Consider the following 15,391-nt stretch of genomic DNA (forward strand, 5'->3'; position numbering starts at 1 on the left):
TCTCAATGCAAATCAAGCCATGTCACATTGCAGGATGTTTGAGATGGCTGTGAGCGACAGTTGGGGCGACAGTTGGGGCGACGCAGGCAGAGAGAGGCGATACTGCAAGGGTGTGTTTAAGTCCTTGTTACCCATTTGAGTGCACTAATGTAGGCTAACAATGTTTCTGTGTCTGTCCTTGCTGTAGGTATCCAGCGAGGCGAGAGGAACCAAGCGGACGGCCAGCCAGCAGATGCAGACAAAGCTCAAATCGTAGAAGGGTTGCCCGGAGAACTGCAAAGACGTGTTAATAAACAAAAAAAAATTACTCCTTTGCATTTGTCTTGACTGTGAGCGGCATTGTTTGTGTAAAATATGGAAATCTATCCGGACGAGCCATGCCAGGTCCCAGGGTGTTTCTGGGTGCACTCGACCTCGCCTCCCCCGGTGAGTGTCCGGACGAGTCACGCCAGGTCCCAGGGTGTATCTGGGTGCACTCGGCCTCGCCTCCCTCGGCGTGTGTCTAGACGCGGGTGTCCGGATCATGCATGTGCGGCCTGTGGCGTAAAAAAGCATCGAGGCGGTCATTCGAGTGTGTCTGCTCTCAGAAGTTGACTTTCTCCTCGGAAGCGACCCGACCCCGAAGCTCCGTAATAATACATCCACAAAGATCGCACATATCCGCTTGTTCTTGACTTACATGGTGTACGGGTTCATGGAGCTGAGTAATCTTCACTTTCTGGAAAAGCCGGCCCGAATTCAGGCGTGGGTATATATACTCGGGCGTTTCTCCATGGTTGAATCGACAACATCAATATATCGAACACACCGGTCAGTTTCTCGATTACATCGCAAAAACACCTCCACCAACCTCCCGTCTGTCCCAGCACGCCATGGTTTCCATAAAGCGGGAGTTGAGATCGCTGCTGAGAGCTATGTGTCACAAGGTGGTGGGAGATGGAGGTTGCGGTGTGATTGTGTTTATTGATGTGTTTGGTATTGGTCTCTTTAAAAGGGGGCGGAGAGTTAAGGAGGAAGGAGAATAAAAATGACAACAAAAGAGTTGACACGCACAAAGCTGATTTCGTCTTTATTTTAACAAACTGTTGAATAACATGACATGGTGTCAGAAGTGAAGCGGTAGAGAGTGTGGAGAGCACAATGAGTGAGAACGATGCGAGTCTTGCAGCGGTGCAGCAGCTGCTGCAGCCCAGTGTAAATATGCAAACAGAAAAAGGAGGGGAACACTCTGTAGAGCCGTCAACAGCTCAAACTGTCAAAACTCCCATAGCATACAAAATACGTTCAGGAAGGACAGTGATCCAACCACAGAGACTGGACTTATAAATTCCAGAGAGCAAATGTGGGTTCTACACATTTAGAGAAGAAAAAAAGATAATGACTTACTTCACTATTAGTTCAGTAAAAGCTGACCCACCACAAGTTCATTTTTTGGTAATTGTGGTAATGTCTGGGTAAAGTTAAAAAGTAATATTGGGAACCCAACTAATAGACTTTTTTTTCTTTATTTTTTTTTCTTCAAGTGCTGTTATAAGGGGAGATGTGGAGGGATTGTGTTTATTGATGTATTTGGTATGGGTCTCTTTAAGAGGGGGGGGAGTGTTACACCTGAAGCGAAAAAGAATTATATAATTTGCACACGCTGTGCTTATATTGCCAAAATGATTGCAATGAGCGAGCATCAGCTGCGCCCGTTTACATACTCTTTCAGATGATTGGTTTCTGGACGAAATCCCCACAGTGGAAGTTTTTTCACATAGCATTAAAAAGTCCCCCCCCCCGGAAGGGGAAAAATACATGTTTCACATTATCCGCAGCCCAAGATTTTGGCTGCTACATCATTGAAAAAGGCATTTGACATTGGCACGAGTGAGCAGTTGGCCATGTATATTGACCCTGTGGAGCTCCAGACCAACAATTTTGGTGTAAACAGGAGAGTTGAGGTGCACATTAAATTCTGAAGTAAGTTGAGCAGCTGTGGTTTTATGTTTTTTGGAGACAATCAGTGTAAGGACCCAGATATCACTTTCAGACAGCTTCCTCTTGTGTCTTCCTCTTCTCTCCAGTTGGATGTGGTTCTTCTTCGTGATTTGCTGACATTACTCTGGATACTTTGGCTCTTGATACATTACGAAAACTTGCTGTCTTAGTCACAGATGTGCCAGTGAGACGCACATCAGACGCATTTTTGTTTATTGTTTTAAGTGAGTGTCTCAAAACAGCTCATTTTAGACATGCCCCCAAAATTCCAAAGATGAATGAATGATGTTTTGAGCAGAAATTTCAGACACTTAAGAGCAATATTATATCTTGTAAATACAGGTGCCATATAAACCAACAGCTTTTCTTATATTTGATTTCACTTCACACATAAAATAAGAAATACACACATTTATGAATAATCATAAAATTAAAATACATGGCTACATTTTTTTCTCACCCCATCATACTTTGAGGCATTTCACAATGTAAAAGTAAAAGGTGGCAGCATTTATTTTATGGAAAAAACATTTTTTACCTTAGTGTCTCCAGATTACAGTTTGGACTCTCCAGTTCATCAGAAAGAAGCTTCATTCCTGAATCCTGCAGGTCATTGATACTCAGGTCCAGCTCTTTCAGGACACAGTTTGAGGATTGTAGAGCTGAAGACAAACTCTCACAGGAAGCAGCAGTGAGTTTACATGTGACAAATCTGAGAAAAAAAAGAACACAAATCAAATTTGTGTGATTTTTAGCATTCATCTGATGTAAAAATAATTATAATGAATCAATCAACAATCAAGTGTTTGAACTCAGACCTCAGTGTCTCTAGTTTACAGTTTGGACTCGTCAGTCCATCAGAGAGAAGCTTCACTCCTGAATCCTGCAGGTCATTGTTACTCAGGTCCAGCTCTCTCAGGACACAGTTTGAGGATTGTAGAGCTGAAGACAAACTCTCACAAGAATCTGCAGTGAGTTTACACATGACAAATCTGAGAAATAAGAAAAGAAATCAAATTTACAATGTAATTTTAGTCATTCACTTGATGTAAATGGTAATTATAAGCAATCAATCAATCAATCAATCAATCAATAAATCAGGTGTTTGAATTAAGACCTCAGTATCTCCAGTTTACAGTTTGGTTGCTTCAGTCCATCGGAGAGAAGCTTCACTCCTGGATCCTGCAGGTCATTGTTATTCAATTCCAGCTCTCTCAGGACACAGTTTGAGGATTGTAGAGCTGAAGACAAACTCTCACAAGAATCTGCAGTGAGTTTACACATGACAAATCTGAGAAATAAAAAAAATAAATAAAATTTACAACGTAATTTTTAGTCATTCACTTTATGTAAATAATAATTATAATCAATAAATCAATCAGGTGTTTGAACTCAGACCTCAGTGTCTCCAGTTTACAGTTTACAGTTTTCAGTCCATCAGAGAGAAGCTTCACTCCTGAATCCTGCAGGTCATTGTTACTCAGGTCCAGCTCACTCAGGACACAGTTTGACGATTGTAGAGCTGAAGACAAACTCTCACAGCACTGAACAGTGAGATTACACCACTGTAGCCTGTGTGGAAAAACAGAAATAATGATTTTGCATTCATCTAGCAGGGGTAATCCAGAGCAGAGACAAAAACATTTGAATGGTGTGTTTTAGTTTGAGCAAAGGTAAAAATCACTATATGGACTCTTTAAATAATGAATTTAAGGGAGAATCAAAGGCTGTAAAATAAACATAAAAGTATCCTTTAGCTAACAATTCAGTTTTGTGTGATAATTAATCATTAGTTATCTTTAATAAAAGCTTAATATTTTTATCTCCTTTTTCCAAGCTCATGTTAAGAGATTAGAGCTATCACCACACCATCTATATTTATACATTTAAATGTAACAGAAAGGAGAGATTATATAATATTGTATTGTGTAAAATGAGAATCAAAGTATTGAATGGAATGTCTGAAAATGGAGTAAACCTAAGGAAAACTGATATTGTATACAGCAGGTGATCAGTAATACATATTTGATGTGAAAGCACAAATAGTCTGTGCTGTTTTTGCATTGTATGCATATGACTCATGGGTTGCAGATGTGTTGCAAATCAATGTGTGAAAATAGCATAAATGTATACATAAAACTCCTACAGTGCTCTTCTGGTGTTCTTGACTACTGGTATCAGCCTCATCAGTGCTTCATCAGATCTTCTGTATTTTTGCAGTTCAAACTTCTCTTGAGTCTCTTCTGACATCAGGAGCACAAACATCAGACCCGACCACTGAGCAGAGGACAGATCCTGTGGTGTAAGATTTCCAGAGCTCAGACTCTTCTGGAGTTCCTCCACAAAGTCATCATTCAGTTCATTCAGACAGTGGAAGAGGTTGATGGTCCTCTCTGCTGATTTCTCCTTCTCTATTTTCTTTTTAATATAGTCAGTCGTGTCTTTGATGTTCCCAGTTTCGAGCTCCAGTCGTGGCAGGAGCTTCTTCAGGTTACTCTGATTAGACTCCAGAGAGAGACCCAGCAGAAACCGGAGGAAAAGGTCCAGGTGTCCATTCTTGCTTTGTAAAGTCTTCTTGACTGCAGCCTCATGAAGTTTAAACAAGGTTTTTTTAGAGAGTTTCCATGTCAGTCCCTTTTTCCTGGAATCAAGTAATGGATTTGTTTTCTTGTCATTGTAAGTAAAAAACACATAGAGAGCAGCAATGAACTCCTGAACGCTGAGATGTACAAAACTGTAAACCTGTTCCCCTGAAATGGGGTTTTCCTCCTGAAACATTCGAGTACATAATCCAGAGAACACAGACCCTTCCTTAACATCTAGTCCACACTTCTCCAGATCTGTTTTGTAGAATATCAGTTTTCCTTCCTCCAGCTGTTTAAAGGCCAGTTCCCCAAGCTTCAGAACAATGTCATCAAAAGACCAAGCATTGGCTTCAGGTTCAGAATTGCTGCTGTATTTTTCTTTCATCTGTTGCTTTTGAGACAGTAAGAAGCTGGTGTACATCTCTGTGAGAGTTGTGGGTGTTTTGTCATTGCTCTCTTGACCCAGCAGAGGCTGTAGAACAATGAGAGAGATCCAGCAGAAGACGGGGATGTGGCACATGATGTACAGACTCCTGGATTTCCTGATGTGACAGAAGATGTTTCCAGCAACCTCAGGACTGCTGTTTTTGATGAAGTACTGCTCCTTCTGCTCATCATTGAATCCTCGCACCTCTGTCACCTGATCAATGTAGTTTCGGTCTATCAGACTGGCTGCCGCTGGTCTGGATGTGATCCAGATGAGGGAAGAGGGCACAAGCTGTCTCCTTAAGAGATTTGTTATTATCTCACTCACTGTCATTTCCTTATCAACATCTGTAAATTCATCATCCTCCTTAAAGTTCAATTGAAAGCGGTATTCATCCAGCCCATCAAAGATAAACATGACCTTACCTTGTTTTTTAGGAAGAGAGCTCAGTCTTCCAGCACTGCTAAAGTACTTGTTAAGCAGACCTATGAGACTGTACTTTTCTTTTTTAATCAGATTCAGTCTACGGAACGGCAGTGGAAATATGAAGACTATTTCCTGATTGTCTTTTCCTTCAGCCCAGTCAAGGATGAATTTATTGACAGAGACAGTTTTTCCCACTCCTGCGATCCCCAGTGTCAGGACTCTTCTGTTTTGTCGACCTGTGTCAGGCTGAATTTTAAACATGTCATTACACTTGAGTGGTTTATCTTTGGCTGTCTGTTGGTTGTGTTTTGACTCCATCTGTATCACCTCATGGTCATTCTCTCTTCCTCCAGTCTCGTTCTCCACCACATATAGATCAGTGTAAATATCATCTAGGTACTTCTGACAACCTGTCTGTGAATTACCAACCAATACCTGCTCATAGTCCTCCTTTAATTTCTTTTTTAGTTCATGGCTGATGTTTGTGTAATCAAGAGAAGGATATTTACAGTTCTCTGAAGCTGCACCTTTACAAGAGAGAGAGAAAAAAACATTAAAGTAAAACATATTTATGCCCCATGCTTCCCTTTATGAAAAAAGAACAATTACACATATAAACAAATTTAGATGAACTAAGACAAACATATAAATGTTGATAATGTGAAATGCAGGCACCCATTTATATGCATTAGCATTATGATTGACAATCACTGTCGTCCATAGAAATGCTGAATTAAAGACTGTTCATCTGGTTAAATAGCAGCGCAATAAATGTTACGATAATACGTCTGACTCAAAAACCATTGCTAGGACAGGGTTTTAACAGAAAAGATTTGAATTGATAAAAACAAAGGATCAAATTATCACATTTGTAAAGTTTGACAGGAAATTAAACAATACCTTGCTTCTGTGCTACTTCCAGCTCTTCAGCCAATTGATTTTGGTTTATTTTCCTCAGGATGTCCACTGTGATCTTTACAGCTCTTTCTGGTCCAAAACATGACACCATCTTATCCACTGTATCCAATCTGTCTGCATTCTCCATTTTGGCTTTTGAAATATCTCTATGGTCATTCACTAAGCGCCACCGAAACTTCTTTAGTTCATCTTCCAACAGTCCATTGAGTGTGTTGTCGAGCAGCTGTTTAACATTTGCCATTGTGCTTCACCCATTCACAGCTACAGGACAAGAGCAACAACATCTGAATTAGTTTCACTAGTAACATATGGACCTGAGAGTTTATTTATCAATTAAATGATGAAATGAACCTCTGAATATAAACATGAAATATAAAAAAAGCTACATTTTAAAAATTGATTGTCACTATGTTAAAGAGCCCCTATTATGGGCTTTTAAGAATGACCTTCTATGTAGTGTGTAACACAGCTATAAGTGAAGTGAAATATCCAGCTAAGGCTTAAATCTAAAAGTGGACAGTGTTTAAAAATATTGATTCATTTATAATAGAGTTGATTCCTAGTACTATAAATGAATCGCCTTGAGTCTTTAGCCGTTTTGGCATGATGTCGATACGGAACTTAAGCTCCGGCCAGTTGTTGCGCGCGCAAACACAGGAAAATTGAAACCTGCGGTACTGCCCACTAGCACAGTAGCAAAGAAAAAGAGGAAGTCAAAGACTGTAGCAGACGCCGGTTGAATCAACGCTGTGCTCAGCTGGATATTATTTAAAGTGTAAGCAAATGTTAATGCTATTTTCTCTACCCAAAGATGAAACTGTGAATAGTCAGTGAATGAGGTTTATTTTTGCAAAAATACCTTAGCATTATAGCTCAGCCTTGTGCTGTTTGAGTGCTTCTGGAATCTACAAGCTTACAATGGAGTATTCATCGGCTGTTTGTTAAAGGAAGGATCAGAAAAGACTATTGATGTAAGAGACTATATCAGAACATGGATCAGTGCATCATGGATCAGTTTCGTCCTCCATTTCACAATTGTAAGTAAGTATAATTAAAATGGCTGCCTCCACGTTTTCTCTAGCTTGCAAATTAGGTATTTAATTGTGTTTTATTACTTGTAACCGCTTGTACTGTATAAGGTTAACTCTTTATATTCTCATTTCGCATCTAATGCCATCACAAAGCTGGTTTGGGTTTGGTAACAAATGAATTGCTGAACAATTCATATGGGAGTCGCTGTGATAATTAGGTAAAAATAAATGCATATTATAAGACCATGAAAGTGTTTTTTGACCTTGCATGCATATTAGACTGTTGTTGGAGACCCTTACAATCAAAATATGACCCTATTTCATGTATAATAGGGGCTCTTTAAGTGGCTCTTCCTAACCAGGAATAATGTAGATGTTTCTTGTTCATCTACCAAACTGGTGTCTTGAACAGAAGCTCTGTAATCTTTCTTCCTGTATCATCATGGAGGAGTGTTTATTTAAATGTTCAACTGGTTAAACCACAACCATTTTATAAAACTAAGAAAACCAGTTTTAGAAAATTCTTTAGATGACAGGTGAGACCAGTGAAGAATCACACACATTTCTCCACTGTTAAAAGACCCTGGCATACTACATTCTTAGGTATAAATGCCCATCACTGGTATCTAGTTTAGATCTTATAATTCATATGAGGTACAAAATAAGGGCCTATTGTGGACCTTTAAACGGTACAGTTCAATTTAATGTACCTTACTGGTGTCCTTTTTTCTGACAATTTTGTAAAATAATTATAAAAGTGAACACTGAAAAAACTGCCAACTAATATAATATAAAAGCTCATCAGCTGTACTTGTATATGCTCAGAATTCTCTGAATTAAAATCTTTTTTTCTATTGTGACACATGGCCACAAGGACAGCAAGACCCACTGGCAATGGAGCTGCCAGAGCTGCCAGATCCTCCATCACTGCCAGAGCTGCCAAATCCTCCATCACTGCCAGAGCAGCCAGATCCTCCATCACTGCCATAACTGCCAGAGTTGCCAGATCTTCCAGAGTTGCCAGATCCCCTTCTTGAGTCCCCCAAGATGGTGCAAGATCCTCCAGAATTCACTGAACGGTTGGTACCAGATCCTCTTGAACCCCCTGCATGGCAGGCATCATGTTCTCTTGAATTCCCGGAATGGTGAGCGCCGGATCCTCTTGAATTCTCTGAATGGTGGGGACCAGATCCTCATGAATCTTACAAATGGCCAGCGCCACCACCTGAGTCCCACTAATGGCCAGAGCCGCCACCCGAGTCCCATAAATGGCCAGAGCCACCATCTGACTCCCACGAATAGCTACCAAAGTCGTGTGACTTTCCAGAGCTGTGTGACTTCTCAGTGTCTCCTGAACCTAAGCCTCCTGATCCACTGAGGTTATCTGAACTGCCAGTGCCTCCAGACCCTAAGCCTTCTGACCCACTGGGACTGTCGGATCCATCAGTGTGTTCTGAATCTAACCCCCCAGACTTACAGCAGCTCCATGCTTCTGGCTCTCTGCAACTCCATGCTTCAGGCCCTCCGCAGCACCATGCTCCAGGTCCTCCAGACCTCCATGCTCCAGAAAGACTTCCGCTGCATGGACCTAGCACTCCATCCCTCTACCTGTTTAGCCTCTGCTACACCTACCTCTTGGCCTGTATTAGGAGCCAAATTTTGCCACCATATGAACTACAACTTCTATCACGCACCACTCACACACACACAGCTGTTCCAGTTCTCTTTTGATTACACACACAGAGTTGGTAACTGCTCAAGGACTGATTACACAGACTATATATACAGCACACACACACAGAGACTTTGCGGAGTCTTGTTTTGATTACACCCTGTATCATTTCTAAGCATTTCCTGTGCTTAGTTTATCTGTGTTCGACCCTTGCCTTGTTTTATTGTTTCTTCTGCCTGCTGCCTGTCTTTGAGCATCTGTCGGTTACAGGGGGAAAATATAAACATTCCAGACTATGCCATTTCAGAGAATTAAACAGTTTTTTTATTATAACAAAATTGTACAAAGAACACGGGCGTGCCAATAAACTTTCATTATTAAAACTAGAATTAAACATGAGGTTGGAATTGAGCTCTGCTGGATAAACTCAATAGTATCTGGATGCAGCCTTTATGATGCAAGCTGAGATTGCATTTCTCTGCAATGCAATGTCAGACACAATGCACTCAATGGAGTCAGTGACATCATTGTGAGGGGTAGGGTTAGGGGTAGGATTAGGTGAACCCATTAAAAAGCATTGGATGCAGCTCATAATGCATCTGCACCAGCTCTGCATCCAGACCCTTCTCAATAAAAGGCTGTTTAAAGTGTTTCATAAATGATGAATAATATTGTCAAACCCCAGGCTAGAACCCAGATCTCTGGAGTAGAGACTGGAGAGATGTAACACTAAGCCATACATATCAAATAACTTGATTACTTATCAGCAAACACTCAACTGAGGTTTTTCCTCTAAGGTATACAAAAGTCTTAAACAGAGGAAAACTCCATGATGGGGGAAAAAACAAACAATAAGGCAGTAAACATCAGGGAAAACAAAAGGCTTAATAGGCGCCGACCAGAGGGGTTCCAGATAGCAAGAACATTTGGGCCAAATCTGGGTGATAGCTGGCACTTGTGGCTGAGGTATGGCATGGCTGAACAGATATGGGCCAGATTATTACCATATATGTTTGCCATACATTCAGAATAGGCAAGAAAGTTCTTCTGGTTCACAGCTCCTTTTGCAGTTTGTGGGCCAAAAAACACATAAGATCCTTGTAAGGTTCAGCTATGGCTGACATTGGTAAACATTGACTTCTAGCTGAAGTTGCCAAGTCTACCCTGCGAGCTTAACATTCTTCCCGCCTGCCATTTGCTTCAGGTAAGTGATAATTTGGCATTTAAAGTCATTTACTTAAATATTCATCATTATCTGTAAAAGTTAGGACTCATTGTGTGATTGGTTACTCATTTAATTAAAAAATGCGTTGAGTTAAATAGTATTTTCCTCTTTGAACGTGGTGTTTACATAACGTTAGCGCTCCAACAGTTTGCTGTTTAAATTAATGTTGCCATTAAAGTAATTGCCAATTTCCAATGACCACAAAATACAGTTTATTTATTATAGATAAATAGCAATTTGTGAAAATGTTCAGTCACGTTTCAGTGTGGTTTAGTAAGGTTTAAAATAAAAGCGCTCCATTAGGCCTAACATGATAGTAGAAGCCAATAGATAAAGCGTCTTCTAATTGTAAAATGGACTAACAATATAGTAATAACGATTTTGTACAATATAAAGCCGAAACTCAACAGCAAACTTTTATGAATCAACGAATTTTTGTTGTCTAATGACCATTTGATATCATTAAATGTAATATAACTGACTTCAATAACCTGGTTTGACTAGTGTGGCGCTGTAACGCAGACAGTTTTCAGCTCTTCTGAGTTCAGCTCAAGATAAGAAGAGACCTTTACTCAAACTTGACAACAAAATGACAGCACTTAAAAAAGCAATTAATCATAGCGATGTGATAATGTAATCTCTGCAATCGTCACTTCGACCACAGTATGTTCATTTATATTAAATTTATACAATAGATTTAAAGGAAACATAATTACAGTGTTAATCCTAAAGAAATAAGAGTGAAAAGTTTAGAAGTTATTAAGCTGCTCAAATATATATGTAAAAATAATATTACTGCATGTGTAACTAGTTTGGTTTTCAAAGATTAACCTATGTTAGCCCTGTTTTTAATTGTTTTAAAGGATAGTTTTTTGTTAGATAGAAATTTAATTGTCATTAATTACTCTTCCTTCATTTGTTTAATTTATTTCTTCTGTTAAACACAAAATAATATACTTTGAAGAAATCTAGAAACCTGTAACAACTGACTTCAGAAGTATTTTTTTCCTACTATGCAAGTCAGTGGTTACAGGTTTTCAGCTTTCTTCAAAATATCTTCTTTTGTGTTTAGCTGTGGAAAGAAACTTATAAAGGTTTGTGGCACCCAGAAACACGGCGGCCCAACTCACCCTAAACAGGCTTAATTGGACTTTTGCGGGATTGGGAGTAAAGGTGTGTTCTGAATATGAAGAGAAGTGTAGCTGCTTAAGCCGTTCACATATCTCATCTTACGTGCAGGATCGCATTGGGATTGCATATTGTGCGCGCTCACATTTCCCAAGTTCACCCAGTTGAAAACCACGAGTCACGCGGCAAGAACTGACCGATCAGCTTCAGGCTATGTATGGAATATACACATTTCAGTAGAGTAATTACCTCAGACAAACTCAGAACACTAAAACACTGCAGTGCTTTTTCATACTATGGATGTCAGTGGTTACAGGTATCCAGTTTTCTTCTAAATGTCTTCTTTTGTGTTCACAAAAAAAAAGGACTAACAGGTTTGGAAGAAGTGAATGATGAGAGAATTTTAAGTTTTGGGTGAACTCTTTATGTCTTGAATATGTCAAGCTGCTGTGATCAACCCACTAATGTTTTAGTGAATATTAAATTACTGAAAGAGCGGCAGTTTATTTAGTATTTTATAGATTTATTTTATAAGTTTTAGAAGTAACTTCAAAGTAAAGTAATTAGTAATCTGATTTCTTTTTACATGAAGTTATCCATTACTAATCTATTTACGTTTTACTACTGTAATCTATTACTTTTTTTAAAGTGAATATTCATATACACTACTGGTCAAATGTTTGGGGTCAGTTTTTTTCACGTTTTTTTTTTAAGAACATGATGCTGTTCATCAAGTCTGCATTTAAAATGAAAAACAAATATCTTAAATTGTTCAATATTTAGTAAAATTGTAAATAACTGCTTTGAAGGATCATGTGACTCTGAAGACTGGAGTAACAAAGCTGAAAATTCATCATTAAAATCACTGGAATAAATGATTAAATTAAATGATAAACTACTTTTGAACAGTTATTTTACATTGCAATAACATTTCACAATTTTCCAATGTGTTCTGTATTTTTTATTAAATAAATGCAGCCTCAGTGAGCAGGAGAAGCTTATTTTAAAACATATAAGAATCAGACTGACCCCAAACTTGACCGGTCGTGTATATATATATATTAAAACTTAAATGTACATTTACATGTATTTATGTGTGTATTATATCATCTTTGCATCAAATACATGATAATTATATTTATCTAACAATTATTTATATTTTGTATATTTCTGTTTGTATGTTGTAAAATGTTTTCTAACTCTTTATTTGTCCACATTTTGTTCAATAATTGTTTTATCTGAATGTTATTTGCATTTATTTAAGTAAATTTGATTATTAGTAAATTTTATAAGTAATTTTTGTTGTGTGGTTTACTCAGGTAATATATGTGGTCTGCCACATGTGGGCCACAGAACTCAGCCTTACAAATCTTGAATACAAGGCCCATATCTGGGCCACATAAAAATGTATTACTTGGCTCAAGCTTGGTGGAGTTGTGGCACTACTTTGGTTCAGTTCTGGCTAAAAGGATGTAGGCCAGTTCTGGGCCAGGGAACATTAACTGATCTGGGCCACATCTTAGCTGTTGATTTGGGCCAGATCTGGGCCAAAAGAAAATTTGTTGACTGGGGTATTGCACAAAAGTGGAATAAAGAAAGCCAGGATTTTTCTCTGTTACTCTCTTACCTTAGACCAGTGGTTCCCAAACTTTTTGCTGTGTGCACCCCTTTCTCCGATGAAACTCCACATTTTTAACTAAAATAACTAAATACACATATTTTCTGTATATGCAATTAAAAGTAATAAAATATGTGAATTTAATGGATGAGCTTTTATGAAGTTGACAATTTTCACAGAGTCAACTTACAGGCATGTCTTGAAAGTAGCTGTGTCTTGTTTGTAAGTGCTGGACCATATATGAGGGCTTAAGACTGCTATTAGTTAAAACCTAATCACAGACTACACATTGCAAATTTGGATTTTCCAATCCATGTAAACCCGAAACCAATGTAACTGTCACTATATTTGCGTTTCTTACTTGACATTTTCTGACTCTAGCATAGGCCTAATTCTCTTCATTAGTACATCTCTGCTGGATTTCTATTTCCGCCTGAGCCTCTTCACCTCAATCGTTATCCAAGTACATACAAGGTTCAACGCTAAGGATTTTTTTCTACTGGCCCAATTTTTACTTGCCCTGCCAAAATTTTCACTGGCCCCATCAAACTGTATTTTTTTGCCACATACAGTATTTTAAATAATGTGTCAAAAGCCAAATATACAGTAATTGTAATACCTACCCTTTTTATTCAGCATAACATTTTTTAATACAACTGACAATTTAAAAACTACAATTGTGATGTAACTAAATTTGATTTTGTGTGTGTGTGTGTGTGTGTGTGTGTGTGTGTGTGTGTGTGTGTGTGTGTGTATATATATATATATACTCACATTTATACATTTTTGTAATATTGTTCTTGGTACAATCTTAGTAACACACATTACAATAACACATTTTAGCCCAAAGTTAAGCGGGTTTATTTATACTGTTGTGTCCCATTTTACTCTACCTCTAAGTTCAGGGTCAGTTTTATAAAAATTTTTCATATCTTTTTAAGGAAAATTATTCATTTCATGAAAACTACATTTATTAAATGTAAAAAGGTTAAATTGTTAAATATTTATTAAAATGTTGTAAGGATAGCTATATCTCTCCATAATATTAAACCCTGAAAACTGTTATTGAACTCCACATGAGACAAGACCATGAGAATGGTCAGACACTAAAACAATAAGCTTTCTGATCTGAGAAGATGATCAGGTAGGAAACCAGTTGTTCAGGTTGTCTCGGTCATGCATCCTGAGCCCCCCTCTTTGCCCTGGACTTTACCTTCTCCACCAGAGCAGATCCACACAGAATGTTGAAAGTTTTAAAATAGAAAGTTTTTAATATGGTCTATCTTGTGGCTCTATATTCATGTTTAGTGTCATTTTAAATGTCTCTGTGTGATTGGTAAAGTGGTCTTAATTTCACTGTAATATTTTACAATCTTCCTTATATCAGTTAATTTGGGTTTTGACTTTGATAAGATCTTTGCCAGATGCTCCACTCCAGGGAAAATGGTCTTCACCAAGACTCTTGCCTGGTCATGAGTTGATGGGAAGCTTTTATTGTCTTGAATTTATGGTGAATTGAGTATTTCAGGGAGATGTGGAGAAGTTTTTGTGGGATCCTGTAGTCAGGATGCCCCATTGCAGTGTATAAGTCTCTGAGCTCTGCATCAGGACTTATATGCTGCAATGTATTTCTACATGGTTAGGTATTAATCTCTTAAATGTATCTTTGAGTAATTGATGTTGTACAATCTTGATTGGCTTATTTTGTTTAATTATGTAAATTGGAATGGATTATCTTTGCCTGACAAATAAATGTAAAATTGTAGTTTAACTCGAATATCTCCTGAAATCATTTAAATCTAGTAGATTGTTTAGGCTGATGTTTCCGTAGCCTACAACCAGGATTAGTAATACATTCAGGCTCAATGGATGGAGCATAGGCACTGTAAGAGGCTAAATTATTATATGCGTTTGTTTACATGACAAAACATGTATTTTTGACTCAAGAAGGTCCATACTGACTCCAAAGGCAGATACTGATAAGATCAGGGCGTGGCGTGTGGACTTTGGGGGTTTTACGATGTGGTCACATGTTGATTGGTCAGTTTGAATGTCTCAGCATTTGGGCTTTAGTCACATGGTCAAGAAAGATACAAAATAGGTGGTAAAACGCTGCTCTGTCTCTTTTCTTTTCCTGGTCTGCTTTCCTCCTCTGTAGTCTTCTCTGACTCTACTGCAATCAGGCTAACTTCTGAGCCTGTTCTCTTTGTCTCTCTCTCCCTCCCCCTGTGTCTCTCCTTCTACCTCTGGTAACTTTAATTTTACATTTAAACTGGGTACAATTTATATCATATGTTTTATCATTCCATATTTGATAATTTTATACAGTTATTTTGTAACTAATTCAGTTGTAACCATAGAGAATTATTGTCATTAAATCA

General features: G+C 38.3%; 1 protein-coding gene and 2 pseudogenes across 1 annotated transcript in view; 1 reads left to right on the top strand and 2 right to left on the bottom strand.

Annotated features, from left to right (window-relative positions):
* Window positions 1–15,391, top strand: part of LOC130222044 (zinc finger protein 721-like) — a 495,527-nt pseudogene that overhangs the window by 112,936 nt on the left and 367,200 nt on the right.
* LOC130222067 (gastrula zinc finger protein XlCGF57.1-like) overlaps window positions 1–15,391 on the bottom strand; it is a 184,776-nt pseudogene that overhangs the window by 55,684 nt on the left and 113,701 nt on the right.
* The window catches only part of LOC130222018 (NACHT, LRR and PYD domains-containing protein 12-like), a 43,498-nt gene that overhangs the window by 27,587 nt on the left and 520 nt on the right, over window positions 1–15,391 (bottom strand). Inside the window, exons 2-7 of the mRNA XM_056454621.1 lie at window positions 6,319–6,597; window positions 4,127–5,945; window positions 3,379–3,552; window positions 3,098–3,271; window positions 2,799–2,972; window positions 2,519–2,692 (exon numbers count right to left, since the gene is read on the bottom strand). Coding sequence (XP_056310596.1) covers window positions 2,519–2,692; window positions 2,799–2,972; window positions 3,098–3,271; window positions 3,379–3,552; window positions 4,127–5,945; window positions 6,319–6,577 — 2,774 coding nt within the window. The 5' untranslated portion in view covers window positions 6,578–6,597. The remainder of the gene's footprint in view (window positions 1–2,518; window positions 2,693–2,798; window positions 2,973–3,097; window positions 3,272–3,378; window positions 3,553–4,126; window positions 5,946–6,318; window positions 6,598–15,391) is intronic.

Source organism: Danio aesculapii, chromosome 4 (assembly GCF_903798145.1).
Source record: "Danio aesculapii chromosome 4, fDanAes4.1, whole genome shotgun sequence".
NCBI lineage: Eukaryota > Metazoa > Chordata > Actinopteri > Cypriniformes > Danionidae > Danio > Danio aesculapii.